Source organism: Podarcis melisellensis (genome assembly GCF_964234715.1).
Source record: "Podarcis melisellensis genome assembly, chromosome: 5".
NCBI lineage: Eukaryota > Metazoa > Chordata > Lepidosauria > Squamata > Lacertidae > Podarcis > Podarcis melisellensis.
In genome coordinates, this window is record NC_138537.1 from 32,924,604 (window position 1) to 32,940,488 (window position 15,885).

General features: G+C 39.4%; 1 protein-coding gene across 1 annotated transcript in view; it reads right to left on the bottom strand.

Moving 5' to 3' along the window:
* CLSTN2 (calsyntenin 2) overlaps positions 1-15,885 on the bottom strand; it is a 339,273-nt gene that overhangs the window by 53,921 nt on the left and 269,467 nt on the right. The window contains exons 6-8 of the mRNA XM_081910366.1: positions 14,337-14,522; positions 10,630-10,878; positions 10,252-10,373 (exon numbers count right to left, since the gene is read on the bottom strand). Of these exons, the coding sequence (XP_081766492.1) occupies positions 10,252-10,373; positions 10,630-10,878; positions 14,337-14,522 (557 nt within the window). The remainder of the gene's footprint in view (positions 1-10,251; positions 10,374-10,629; positions 10,879-14,336; positions 14,523-15,885) is intronic.

The following is a 15,885-nucleotide window of genomic DNA, read 5'->3' on the forward strand; positions in this document are numbered from 1 at the left end:
GGAATTATTTCCATGTGTGCTTAGCACCATATCTTCAGCTATTGAAAGGGAAATGAATAAACAGAACCAGTGATGGGAGTTTGACACACTAGAATTCATTTTTACTACAGAAAATGACTTTCTGTAAGACTCATGTATGCAGAGATCTTATTGTGAATAGCAAATAACAATAATAATTTAAAAAATAATCTCATAAAGATGCTGCTGCAAAGGAATAGAAATACTCTTCTAAGAAGTGCACCTATTTCTCGTCTTCTTCTTTTGCTTTTTGCTAACAGCACACTCATGGTTTAATGACTGGAGGCTAACAGCCAAGAAAGAAGGGTAAGATTAAATTTTATTATCCTCATACACAGCATGGTCTCTCTCAAAGCTATTCTCTGTATTGTCAGGCGCCATAGACAATCAAATGTCTGTTAAGCTGCCTGGTCATTTCCTACAGAGAGAGGACCAATGCTATGATTAGCATCTTTATTTTTTTGTTTCCTCCACAGATTGTTATTTGGTCCTTAGATAAATGAATTCCTCAGATATAAAGTTAAATATTCAATAGATGTGATCCAAGAAAATTAATTTTCTCTTTAGATTCCTACATTATGGACCCTGGTAATATAATAAATATATTTTTAGAACCCGTAATATGTGAATTGCTTTAGCCTGACTGAAGAAAACAGAGTGTTCCCAGTAGAGAGCTTCTGACTAATATAATTAGAAATTAGTTAGCATATCACATATCTTTGTGGCTATATATAAACCTCCCCTGAATAATTCAAATAATAAATTCTGCCCCAGTGGAAAAAGGAGCTCATTTCTCTGAATTTGTTAAATGTTTTCATTTCCAGAGACATGTGCTTAGGGATATTACCAATAAATTTTAAACCTTGCTATAATCTCTACAGGTATTATTTATGTAAATCCTCACACTACCGGGTGAACTCATATTTCTGTTACTCATCCGCTGCTTGTGTTTTGCCTTCTTTTATGCAAAATATTCCACATTTTCTGCTCTTCCCCACCTCCAATTTTAATTCTGAGATTCAGCAGAAATAGCAAAACATGTTAGGACTTTGGAAATAAAATCTGCACTGCAGGGTGAAACACCGCAAAGACTTAAATCTTGATTTGCAGGAACCACTGAAATGGGGGGGAGGGGCACTCTGCAAAAATCCTATGATCAAAATACCATCTACAAGTGAAATAAAACCAAATTGGCTCAGATCAGTGTTGACTACTTTATACATTTTTTCCCCACTTCTCACTAGTGTCTCTAAGTCTACTGAGTGTGTTTTAAACATACAAAGCAAGTGACCATGCTCAATAGCCTTGTTGGACATAACACTCAAAACTAGGGGCCAAATGCACCCCCCAAGCTTCTCTATCTGGCCTTGGGAGTCTTTTCAGCCCCCCTCCCTGCCATACCATCTTTTCCCCTAGCCCTCACCAGTTTTGTTTCATATCATCCTTGAGTGATTTTGCCTGACTGGAACGTGTCCTTTAACACTGATAATAGTCATGCTTGCCTGTGTGGATGATAGAGAGGGAAGTGTGAGTGTGTTTAGAAACTATCCTACTATACAAAGGTAAAACATATTTTCATTGTTCATGTTTGACTGGCATGCAGTCCCCAGAAGATTGCCTAGAAGGGAATATGGGCCTCAAGCTAATAAATCTTCTCCAATCCTGCACTAAACCATGATTTAGCATTATGAGAATGAGCCTTTGCAGGCCTCAGGTTCGCATGATTTCTCTACTTCCTCTGCCTCTGGCACAGGAATTTGACAGTATTTGGTTCTATTTTGCCTAACCACAGCTTAGTGTGGCATATCAACCTGAACCAACTGAGGTTAGACTTAAATCAAGTTTACTAAAACAAGCCACCTTCCAACAGTTGTTTATGAAATTAGTTTCTTTTAGTTTTGGTTCAGTTTAGATATGATGGTAAATGATGGTTAATGAAACTTTCAGTCTCCTCTACTTTTTGAAACAGGATTAAGTTGATTCTTAGTCATCTATATCCTAGCTCTGTAAATGTAAAGAAGATTTTGTTTTTGTTGTTTAGTCGTTTAGTCGTGTCCGACTCTTCGTGACCCCATGGACCAGAGCACGCCAGGCACTCCAGTCTTCCACTGCCTCCCGCGGTTTGGTCAAACTCATGCTGGTAGCTTCAAGAACACTATCCAAACATCTTGTCCTCTGTCGTCCCCTTCTCCTTGCGCCCTCAATCTTTCCCAACATCAGGGTTTTTTTCCAGGGAGTCTTCTCTTCTCATGAGGTGGCCAAAGTATTGGAGCCTCAGCTTCACGATCTGTCCTTCCAGTGAGCACTCAGGGCTGAGTTCCTTAAGAAAGAATAGATTTGATCTTCTTGCAGTCCATGGGACTCTCAAGAGTCTCCTCCAGCATCATAATTCAAAAGCATCAGTTCTTCGGCGATCAGCCTTCTTTATGGTCCAGCTCTCACATCCATACATCAAGAAGATTTTAGAGGTGGTCAAAGATGTGACAGTCAGCTTGATGTGGCCTCCAAGTCAGAATAGTAACATGTGAAATGGTACTTACACTCTCTGCCCACTGTTTTCCACTGTAACTATGACAAGTGCAGAATGTCATAAGTTTGTGTAGGGAATGCTTCCTCGGTTATTCAGAAACTGAATGAATGAAGTATGGTTATTCTGTTGCCTGCCTCTTTTGTCTCCCAGTATTCTTATATCTTCCACTATTTTTATTTAAACTCTGCTGCCCCCATTTATTCATTTAGCATTAAGTTTCCTCCCCAGGAACTATAGAGAAAATTTTTTAAAAAGAAAAGGAGTGAAGGAAAGCAATGAAGCTGGGAAAGAGTGAAGGCTAGCCAATTATTAAACACGGGAAGGATAAACATTCTCTGCTAGTTTAAACCATAAATGGAAAGTCTCTTCTTTAAAACTACATGAAGGCAATTTATTAGCATCCATGAAGGAGCTGCTTTTATAAATGGCACTTCAGTTTATGTCATGATGATATATTTAGGCACATACAAATATTTGGCTATTCCTTATCCTATTCTATAGTCAGAACACAATCTTTGGCAGTGTGCTTATGAGTGTGGATCTTCACTTTATCTGTTTATAATAAGGAATCAATTTGGAAGTTATACAGCCCCAGTATTATGCACGGACACTTTACTTAAATGGTACCTTCTGGCTATTTAATTATATCTCTTAACACCACAGAGAGAGACAGAGTGATTATATACCAGGAGCCACAGACAAGGTAATTATGTACCTGTTAAGCCTGTGTGATAGTTAAAGTATAGTCTTTGCCAACAGATGGTATTTTGTAGGAAATAACCACTTTACAAAGATGTTTGTACATAGGAAAGCCTGTTCAATACCATGAAGTTGTTTCCTGGAAATCTAGTTGATTTGGCATAGACAAACCTAAGCATCTGAAGCAGTTTGTATATGCATCCAATCAGAGAATCAGAATGATTTCCATATTTAAAGTCTTGAACTTAAAATATCAAAGTCAATTGTGGTATAAGCATCTATGGGTTGTCAATGATGTTTGCAGTGACTTCTTGGATATGGAAGATAGCCACAAATTAAGTGCCAATTCTATGCTCCCATGTGTAGCCCAACATTCTGAAGACATTTGCAACCAAATATGCAAACAGTGTATGCAGAAACACCTAAGTTTTAAACAGCATCCCATTTGTTTCAGGGGGCCAGTACAGCTTAAATCCAAGTGTTTATGCTTAAGTGGGTGGCCATTCTGTCCATTATTCTCTAAAATGTCTGTTGCTTTCAACAGGGATCATGACCTTAACTGTCTATTTGAAAAAAGAAGGGTCATTTATTTTTTTTAGTATATACTTGTTTAGTGCCCCTGAAAAGTATTTGCATTTGACTGAAGTTCCAAGGTTCAGATCACGTAATTAGCAGTTCCGACTTAGAAAAGCAAGTATACATACAAGTGATGGTATTTCTGACTGAAAGTTGAATGAAGATAGCAACATTGCTCTGCCAATAAACAGCTGCTTACGACAGAATCTTCCTGATTATATGTGGCCACAAAGAAGCCATAAAATCATCATTATGCTACAGAGATGGTACACTGGAGTAGCAAAAACATATGCTAGTGCAAATTTATGGATCAGAATTCCAGTCTTTCTTAACAAGACATGACTAGCTCCATAAGCATAGTTTACAGAACATTCAAAATGCACCCCCATTTCCAATTAAAGAATAAAGTACGGTACTACAGAAAAAGCCCATAAAATGCTGCTTTCTTTTCCACAGGACATGCTTGCATTGAATCGAATGCAATGCTGGTTGTATGTCCCTGCCAGCTACATGGACCAGCACATTCTATATTGCCATATTTGTTTACAATGTGTTGTTGTTTTTTCATTTTTCATATATAACAATTGTGTGGAAATTTGCCATACATAGAAGTCATATAGTATTTGGTTTGGTTAGTCTGTTATACACTGCTGCCTATTTTGTTGAAAAGCACTGAAACAGAAACACACACACACACACACACACACACACACACGTACCTCCAAACTGAGCTTGAACCAACACTAGTAGTAGAACTATCTAGTCTGCTCTTCATTGGTTTATTCATTTAGGATGAATTGTAATGGAAATGTGGAGGACCTTGGTACTGCAAGGAGTTGGTGGTGCACCACAATGGCTCTTTTTGTGTCTGCACCTTATTTTGGGTGTCTGGGATCCTTTAATTATTAGCCAGACACATTTCTTACCTTGTGTTCTGACACCTGCTGATAAGGTGGCTAATTTCTTATCTATCACTTAGTCACAAGAAGCTCCTGGCAGGGCTTCAAGGTCAGTCACCTGTGAAAGGAGCACTGATATCTAGTCACATAGTCTCTTGGAAACTCTCATGAACCTCAGCATAGACCAAGAACACAGAAGATGCTACATACTGGCCATTGCAGGAGTCTGTCCATTGCTTTAATGAGGAGGCTCTCTGCCTTTTGCTTTTCCTTTGCTCTTTGTTCCTTGGTTGGTTTTCTCACTCTGCCTATCAAGGAAAATAATCAGTGTGCCATTTGCATTGTCCAAATAATAATACTAATACTAATACTACTAATGCTACTAATAATAAACCATCTTCTTTGGCAGAACATGAATTCATGCTATCAGAAGAACAGCACCACATGGATACAACTTTCAAATGTGCTTCTGAAATGCGGCTGCCAAGAAAACATTCCTATTTCTACGCCAAAATTATGTACATTCAATTTTCAGGGACTGTATATGATACGTTCTACTGAGCTCAGGCTCCTGGTTCAGGTGCAGTATACTCTGCAGCCAAAAAAACAACAACACCCACAATGGATGGCTACACAGGATCACACTCTGGACACATACTTCCCCCTGTGTGTGTGAAATTGCCATTTTCAACAGACAGCAAATTTTGTTAATTACAGCTTTCTGTAAAATAAATGCTCATTCACCACATCATTGGCACGGGATCATTCTGGTATCCGCTTAAAAGAATTATAACAAATGCTGAAGGAAAGAGACACATAACGGAAATCACATGTTGGAACATGTAAATACATACGTGCGTGTGTGTGTGTGTGTGTAAGTAAAATGGACTTTAAAAGAAATCCTCATCTGATTAGCAGAAGCCAGCAGAGTGGAATATTTCCAAAGGTATTCTATCAAACTGTTACAAAACAGAGCAAAAAAAGACAACCTATCCCTACTTTTGATTTTCCATTAAAAGATGTGCACTGTCTCCCATCAAACTACATTAAAACAAGTGGCTTGTGTTTCAAAAGTGATCACACAGAGAAATCTCATTATCATGCCAGTATGTTTTGAACGTTGATATTCCATAAGTTGTTTTACACTATTTATCCATTTGCAGAAAAGCTAGAAACCTCCTTCTGACATTACAGAGAGAGCACATCTAGAATGGACTAACACATTATGGGGCCTCTCCTGCATGCTTCTCAAGGATGACTAAAAGTATCTGAAGGGTGTGAAGACAGAATGCACTCAGGGTGGGAAATTACATTCACGCTACATCTGTCATACCAAAAACTGCAGCTGAGAATTTATCAGCCAAAAGGCAATTCTCTAGGGCAGTCAGTTATCAAAGTGAAGCTATAATGGCATCAAATAGGATAAGACTCCACCAACCCTTCAAGCATCATGTATATAGCAACTGAAAACCCAGCTAACACATACCAGCATTGCTAACCTGAATTTGATATTCCTGCCATCGTTTAAGTTAAATTAAGAGAACGGCAAAATTGTCAGCATGATTTCATTGTAATGTGAAATCAGCTTAATTACTTATCTCAAACCCTTTCTTTTCTTTTTAAAAAGTCATTTTCATGTTACTTTCCTAAATAAATGGAGTGTACTAAGGATATAAAATTACAACAAAGAAATTAAGATTGAATGTTTGGTTATTACCATTGTGGCGCTGTGGGACGCGGGTGGCGCTGTGGGTAAAAGCCTCAGCACCTAGGGCTTGCTGATCAAAAGGTCGGCGGTTCGAATCCCCGCAGCGGGGTGCGCTCCCGTCGTTCGGTCCCAGCGCCTGCCAACCTAGCAGTTCGAAAGCACCCCCGGATGCAAGTAGATAAATAGGGACCGCTTACTGGTGGGAAGGTAAACGGCGTTTCCGTGTGCTGCGCTGGCTCACCAGATGCAGCTTTGTCACGCTGGCCACGTGACCTGGAAGTGTCTCCGGACAGCGCTGGCCCTCGGCCTCTTAAGTGAGATGGGCGCACAACCCTAGAGTCTGTCAAGACTGGCCCGTACGGGCAGGGGTACCTTTACCTTTTTATTGGGTTAAAAGGCAACATTATGGCATTTCATAAAGGTTTTAGTGCTCTGATTAGTATTGGTGCTCAGGAGTTTTGAGGAAAAAATGGGCTCACCTGAATATGGGAATACAGGCATACCTTGTGTTGCGTTAGGCTCATGTTGAGTCTTTTTGGCTTGTGAATGTGGCAAACCCGGAAATGTATACTTCTGGGTTTCGTTGTGTGTGTGTGTGTGTGCACAAAAGCATTCTGCATGCTTCGCACATGTGCAGAAGTGCTCTATCATGCTGTGTGCATGCGCAGAAGCGGCGCTCTAGTTACCGACTTTTCGGGGTGCGAACGGCACCCCAGAACAGATCAAGTCCGTAACTAGAGGTACCACTGTATAGGGGGTTATTGGGTTGTTGTTTTATATTTTGATTTTGTTCTGTGAACCACCCTGAGACCTCCAGGTTTGGGCTGTATATAAATTCAAATAATAATAATAATAATAATAATAAATAAGACAAGTGTATTATGGTACAACAGGCTGGTCTACAGCATACACAATGGAAGAGTTGTTGTTGTTGGCTTCCGAAGGTCTCAAGAAACAATGGAGTTCTCTCTCCTTCTCCACTTTGTGAAGATTAAAACAAACAATGACTGATTTCAGTACAAAAGCAGCCTCTGTTTACTGTCTTACAGCCAGCCTGGTTAAACAGTATTATTCATTTAAGAATAGTATCTCTTCCAGACAATCTATACGTACAAGAGGACAATATCGGTCAATAAAGTTTGAGAAATATACACCTGTGGTCTATTATTCCCAAACTCCCTCATTGCTGACAAGTGTCAGGGCCGAAACAGATACCTTCCTTTGATGTCTAAGGATAAGCAAAACAAAAGAAAGGGGACCACTTAGCAGCACACATAGATGCTACAGTCTTGCGAGGATTATGCTGAGAGAATAACAATATGCAGATGCCACTGTGCTCACTGTTGCATTCCTGGAAATATGGATGGTTTAATTAGAGCTTTAAATAATGAAACCTTTTTATCACATTGACAGTGAAAGTACCTGAAAGCACTGATTATCATGAACCATAACTGCAGCATGTCTGTCTTCTGTCATGTTATAATTTAAACATGCCTAGATGAATTAGCTTCATAGATCAATGAAGAGGACATAATCTTGTTTAAATCCAGCCTTCTTTTTTGTTTTAAAATGGCAAAACACCCAGCGTCACTAATATTTGAGTAAATCATGCATCTATCTTTTATTTGCCTTATTACATTTTTAGCATGCATCTATCCCAGTTACCATTTACAACAATTTAAGACACCACATCCTTTTAAAATATAAATGTAACAATAAGCATCAACTAAAATTGTCAGCACCACTATAATAACCGTTTGTGTTTCTGCAATACTGCGGTAAACAAGACAATTCCGCAGAAATGGATGAAAAGGGGATTTGAAGACTAATAAAGAACAGTACATAATCTAGGTTAGAAAACGTATTATGGATCTAAAAGATAAGGTGCTGTGAAGTCTTTGGATGCTGGTGTGTCTGATTTATGTCTGAAATGATTTTCTCTCTATTGCAGGATTACCATGATTCATCTACCAATTTCTTTCTTACTTGTTGTATAGGGTATAAACAAGGAGCTTTCTAATCTTCTGTGTATCTTATAAATGTGGTTTGTGTCATAAGCTGCACATCAACTCAGGGAGAAAGACATCAAGTTAAATTGTCTGAGCTTCAAAAGCACCAAACAATTAAAATTCCTATTGGCATAAAAACTGAATAAAATTTAATTTAGAGATGAAAGCTCTTCCATATCTGATAAAGCTACTCTCCTCATTCCCACTTTGTGCTAACATCGTAGGCCTGTTTGTATAAATTTTCCAGTAAACTGCTGTGTTAATACATATGCACATATTTTCTAGAATAATTAGGAATAAAAATATAAAATGGAGAAAATTTGTACTAGCTGTAAGTTTAGTGCTGTTAAGAATGAAATTCTGTGGACCCTTTAATGGCTTCCCATGAACCATAGTGTGTGTTTATGTGGATTTATGTGGAAATTGTTTTCCATTTGGTTGTGTGTGTTTTTATGTGGTTTATTTATTGTTTATGACTTTTGTAATTATGTAAATCTTGTCATGTTGTAAGCCGCCTTGAGCATTGTTTTTAACTGTGGAAAGGCAGCATAGAAATAAAAAATGATGATGATATAGCAGACCTCCTTCTTTATGGGCAGGGGGAGCAAATGTATGACGGAAGAACTGCCTGGGCCCTTGGATTGTTCTCTTTCACACATAAAATTTGCTTTAGTGTGTATTTGTTTTGCTATATTGTTTTAGGATAAAGCTACTTTGTTTATTAATATCCACAAGTACAATTTAGCACTGTCACTTAATGTCGCTTTCCTCAGTGTTAATCTGTCCTATGAAATTCAGTGGCAGTCAGGAGGCAATCAGTCTGAAAATCTATCAGCCAACTGTGGGGCTGCCCATAGCGACAGAAGAGCCTATTAGGGCCTGATTAACCCTCCCTCCCTCCTGCCCATGTGTGTGTGTGTGTCTCACAGACACAGACACAAACACACAGGCCTTTCTCAAAAAGTCCAGCTTTCTATCTTTCAAACAGTGTTCTAACCAATTGGCCATAAGGAGAGAGAGATGGGGAAGGTGTAAGAGAGCTGTGGATCCTGTCCCATGTCAGTTAGCCCCAATATTGATTCGGTTCCTTTTTGTATGTCTATTCTATATGCCTGGTCCAAAGCCTTCTCTGCCTTATCCCTTTCCTTCCTTTTTCATTGCTTTGTGTCCATCAATATCGGCAGCAACAAGAGCAGAAGTCAGAAAATCTATCACCTTGCTGTATGAAGGATTGTTACTAGTCATTGTTTCCAGATGTTCTTCAAGGCCAATCCCACATAAAATATGTTGCTGTAATCTAGCTTGGATGTCAGCAATAACTCTCTCTACTTGGCGTGGATAACAGTGGCAAGATTGTACGTGCAACAGAAATTTTCTGTACTCAAATAATAGTTTAGTTTTTACAAAAAAAAAATCCTTCCAGTAGCACCTTAAAGACCAACTAAGTTAGTTCTTGGTATGAGCTTTCGTGTGCATGCACACTTCTTCAGATACTCTGAAACAGAAGTTACCAGACCCTTCTATATAGTGAGAAGGTGGGGAGGGGTATTACTCAGAAGGGTGGTGGGAATGGGTGATTGGCAGATAGCTGTGATGAGCCTGTTGACGACTCTTAACAACTGCAATAGGTCTTACAGGAAAAAGCAAGGGGTGAGAAGGTGAAAAATGGCTTTGTCGTGTATAATGAGATAAGAATCCAATGTCTATCTGTAACTAGTTTAGTTTTTGTGTCTGTTAGTGGTTCTTCACTCTATCCACTACAGTGACTGGATGAAATTTAGGAACTACTGCAATAAAAAATAAACTAAGTACCTGGTCGAGCTTCCAGTGGAATTCTGCAGGTCGAAAGGTATCAGCTTGGTCAAAATCTTTCCGCAACAGGAACACAAGGCGACAATTGTGCACATATAGTGCATAGTGGTGCCGATTCATTTCTAAAAGAAAGATATATTAATAGGATAAAAACTTTAACGGTTTTTATTATTTAGCTTGGTTGTATTATTTACTGAAATCAAAGTGTGTTTACACTTTACCTGTCTTATTCTAAAGTCCACTTTTTCAATATCATAAGTACCCTGAGGCCAACTTTCATGACTGAATATAAAACATTTTTCAATATGCACTTCTATTCAGCATGTCAAGCCATGGAGAAGGGTGAAGAAAATGCAGTTTTAAATAAAGCTGACTCACCTGTCTTATCTGAATTGCACAGAATAGTTTCTTTCTCTGCTCTTAATCCTGGACTTGGGCCATGTTTCATCCACATGGTGATGGTAAACTGATCTGTTAGATTCTTTGGTACTATTCCATCAGGGATTTTGGCTCCTTGCTTCCCTTCGAATTTAAAAATCATGTCATTGCTGTCTATCAGAAGACCAGCTGTCCAGTTAGTTGCTGCACTGGGAGTTGGTAACAAGTCAATGGCACCTGATGACGCCCCTGCAGATGATATATAATGAACAGTCTGATGAGACACTAATGAGAAAGCTGTTCAGCTGTATTCACTGTAGGAGACATTCTGACACACTTAATCCCTCTCATTTATTGCTAATGCTGCCTTTGTTTTCAAGTGCTGAAAAAACACCCAAACATGAAATAAACATAAATCTTTCCATGCTACTAGACTATTGAGCAGAGGTGCAGAGGTGGGGAACCTATAGCCCTTCAGATGTTGCTGGGCCACTGCTCCCATAATTCCTGACCATTTGCCATGCTGGATGGGGCTGATGGGAGTTGAAGTCCAACAACATCTGGGGAGCCACAGTGAGCTACATGGACCAATAGTTAGACTCCTTACAATGCAGCTTCATATGGTAAGTTCACATATACTAGGGACAAATGCGTAAAGAGGACTTCTGCCCATGTCAACAAGGTGTTCATCCTCTTAATATGCAGGCCATCACTCTGTTCCAGTTTAGAGAATGGTGACCGTGCATGAAGCCCTTCAGAACCTTTCTCTCCCTGAGGGGAGAAGACAACACCACACAGTGTGGATACATCTTATTAACAATCGCCCACTAGTGTGGTTGGGAATAATTGAGACAGAGTTCAGCTGGAAGTACCAATGTGTGGAGGTGAACAAAGGTACTCATGGAATACAAGCATATTCACACTGTGCTATGTATGGAGCCCTGAAGCAAATATATCCAGGGCTAAGATTACTGTTGTGGAAAAGGATGCTTACAGTCATATAAGCTGTGATGGGCCTGGGCAGACGTGCTGCTATTCTTTAGAGTTCTTTCCTCACTTCTCATTTACTATACCTTCATTGAATGAAAAAGTAAATAAACCACAAAATGTTTACTGGTTGCCCAGTATTTCTTCAAAATAATTATTTCTAGTGTTTGAAGACTTGCAGTGGCAAGCACAGAATATTTAACCAGTAGCAATTGGTTTGTGTAGTTGTGTTTATAATGGAAAAGCAGTATTCCTCAGGGTTAATTGTTTGCCACCATGCAACATTATCTGACTAACGGTTTATTTTCACATATTTCAAAAGCAAGCCAACTGTGGAACTCACAGATATATCTTATGTGCAAACATAAGAATAGTCAAGGTACCAGCTGAATACTGTGCAGGTGTTAATGTTTTTTTATTTTAATGGTGTCAGATTTTCACTAAATAATTCAAATGCAAAGTTTTCCTACTGGGTCCAGCTTGAAATGGAATTCGTATTCTTCCCTGTTAGCCCCTTCTGGCTTCCCCCCAAAATGTAAACAAAAGACCCTTGCTTCAGGGAAGGGGATTACAGGTGGCAAAGATGCTTCAGTTACTTGGGGAAATATAGGTTTTCAAGCTCCAAATTCCTTAATCTCTGGGCAGGAATTGATGCCCTTTGCATCTTCAGAGACTGACTTCCATCAGTTTCTCACTTTACTCCAATCTTAAATCCACTCTGCCACATTTCTGCATCATTTTGCATTCTCATCCTCTCATAAAAAGTCAATGAGTGCTAAAACCAAGGTTTGTTCTTTGCTTACCACCTGTGACTTATTTTGGGGTTTGGACATAATGCTAAGCCAGACTATGACTTGTTCCCCAGCAGTGTGGCAGCAGCAGAAGGGGAGTGAAGCACCCGCAATTTCGGCAGTGTGCATTAGCACACACCATGTTTACATCTAAACAATAATTTAGAACCCATTCTATTATTCTGATTGCAATTTGTTTTGAATGTTTAATTTTAAATTGTTATGACCTGACTAGGACCTTATGGTAAAGGGAGAGGAGGAAGAGGAAGAGGAAGAGGAGGAGGAGGAGGAGGAGGAGGAGTGGAGAAGAAGAAGAAGAAGAAGAAGAAGAAGAAGAAGAAGAAGAAGAAGAAGAAGAAGAAGAAGAAGAAGAAGTTTAACTATGGCTTAGAATGATATTCAGATTGGCTGCTGGCATCCATCTGTTGGGAGACAATGGAGTGCGCCTTCAAGGATGAAATCAAACCACTGCATTAGCAGCACCAAAGTGACCTCTGCAGGGCACAAGCCCAGGCAGTGTGTATGGAGGTCCTGGTTTGCCCAGATGGCAAGACCCCCTTCTCAGCTTTGTTGCCAGGGTCCCAAGTGTGGGATATTAGCATCCAAAATGCATATCCAAAGAATTAATTGAAGTAGCTGTAGAACTGTATCACTGTTCTGAAATATTAGGAAGCTGCCGTATGCCAAGTCAGGCAATTTAGCTTTGTAATGTCAGGGTTGACTAGCAGTGGCTTTCCAGGCAGGAATCTTTCCTAGCCTGACTTGGAGACACCAGAGATTGGACCTAGGAGCATCTACATGCAAAACATGCGCTCCACTGAATTTTCTGGAAGGTTTTCCACCCTAGGTTTATATTTAAAGGTTGGGTAAATTTTTAATGAACTTAATTCCCTCATTTGCATGCCATTTCAATTAACAGCATCAACAAATAAGACTACATACATTTTTAAGCGTGTACAAAGACAGCATTTATTTTATAAGCGCTAACTGTGCGTAATATACCAGCTTGTGCTCCCTAATACACAGATGTTACCTACTGGAAGGCTTCAAGCTCAGCTTACCCAGATGGCATAATCTATAATAAACATTGCAAAATTGCCTAGAGTTCTACCCAGTGAAAACAATTTTTTTAAGAAATAAAAAGAATTTTATTTCTTCAGTTGCAATAAGCAAGACTGTGCACATCACCAAACACTCTCTCTCTCTCTCTCTCTCTCTCTCTGTGTGTGTGTGTGTGCGTGTGTTTAATGTTGATTTGTCCTAAATATTACTCTGTGAAAAGTTGCTTTCACTTTTATTAATGCTTGCACATTTGGCAAAATGCAAATTAAGCAGGATCATCAGGCTAGAATAACTTATTTAATTTTTCAGATTTTGTAAAAAGAGGGGTTCAGAGGTTTATTACTGCCCTTCCCCAAGTTCATTGATATAAATATATGAGCTGCTAAAGTAATGAAGTGGGAGAGAAAAACAAGGGGCACAATTCTGCATTTCCTGCTTGCATAGAGGTTGCATAGCATAACAGCTAGCAGCCTGTTACTTCTCCTTGGGCTATTTGCAGAGGAATCCCTTAGCCTCAATTGACATTTGGAGATGAAGATCTTACTGCATATTAAAGCAGAAGTGGAGATAGAGAAAGCAGGAGTTCTTCTGACTCTGCCTGCTTCAACTTAGAGATAATGCCAAGCTTGCACTTTTGAGCCCATAAGTATACGTATCAGGGAGTCTGTAACACAGGCAACAACTGATTTGTGCTTGTCCAATTGTTGCACAATCATACATGCACACATCACAGTGACCCGGAAGTGGCAGGAAAAGGAGACATAAGAGGGCAGAGTGCTCAATGACCTGGAAAGCAACCCCAGGGTAAATATCAAAATGTTCAAAATAGCAATGCCAAGTAAATTCATGAAAATGCTAAAGGTATACCGCATAATTTTTGCAAGGACTTTTCAGAGTATGTCTCACGATCACAGCCTTTTCCAATGTAGTTAGTCTGCAATTCAATGGTGGTGTGAATAGAAGAAACAGGTCCATCACAAGTTTCCAGGTGAATGCTAGGAAATAGCGGTATACTCCCAGAACCAGGCTTGTACTCAATACGCTTATTCCAGTCTAGAAAGAATAACAACATTAATTCACACTGTATTGTGACCAAATGATTTCCACAAGAATAAAATTATTCGTATTTTATAAATTTTGCAAACAGAAAAGTAGAATGAGCAAGAAACCAAGTATCAGAAATTACAGATCTACATGGACCAATGGCTTGACTTAGAATGAGTGTCTATGTTTCTATAATTAACACTTTCCCTTTGGGCTCCAATAGAAGTTTCTATTATCACTCCTTGCTTTAATGAATGTCACAACTTCCCTCAGCTGATTTTTTCTCATATCAAAACATTAAAAAGTGCAGCTGAATCACAGAGTAGTGTGGTTGAATCACTGGTTGAAGCCAGCATGGTGTAGTGGTTAAGAGTAATCTGGTAGTCTCATAATCTGGTGAACTGGGTTCGCGTCTCCGCTCCTCCACATTCAGCTGCTGGGTGACCTTGGGCTAGTCACACTTCTCTGAAGTCTCTCAGCCTCACTCACCTCACAGACTGTTTGTTGTGGGGGAGGAAGGGAAAGGGAGATTGTTAGCCACTTTGAGACTCCCTCGGGGGATATCCGAGGGAGTCTCAAAGTGGCTAACACTTTGATATCCAAAGTGGCTAACACTTTGATATCCAAAGTGGCTAACACTTTGATATCAAATCCAAACTCTGCTTCTTTAATATACTTGCAGGAAATGTTATTTATTACCACTGCCATGCCCCATCAGGTCCATTTCTGTTGGTGGCTGGTTTGCATTTCCAGTCAAATATACCACACAGGAAAACAAACAGGAAATGTCAATATATTTGCAGCTGATGTGATGGGATGGAGCCACAGAGCTGCCCTCTCAACACCAGCATCACTTTGGCTTACGTGATTGAGGATGGTGTGAGGGAACATCACTGGTGCCCTGCCCCAAATTGGTAAGCAGCAGCAATTCCAGTGTCAGAAGCGTGGTTCCATCCCACCACTCACACTGCTATGGAGTTTAAATAATTGTTTGCTGTTGTTGTTTTTTAATAAAACTGAGTAAAATTTGCATAATTGACTTTGGGATACTGGTGAAACCTTGGATAACTTTATACGCAGAGCCTTACCAAAAGGCAATGTATATGTATACAGAGTTCTGTAGATACTATTAGTTTGCTCAACTCTGCCCATATTGCACCAGCATAGTTAAGAATCAGCACAGAGAAGGCCAGACTGGTGGAACCTGCCCTACTCCTAAAACGTGTATAAATTTATGGCAGAAGTATCAAAAACATATTATCTGACTGTCCATTATCCAGTTTTTATTATTATTATTACTGTTCACTTGTACGAGCCAAAGAAAAGCACTGAAACACATATTTGGGTTAATATGGATTAATGACTCTGATCA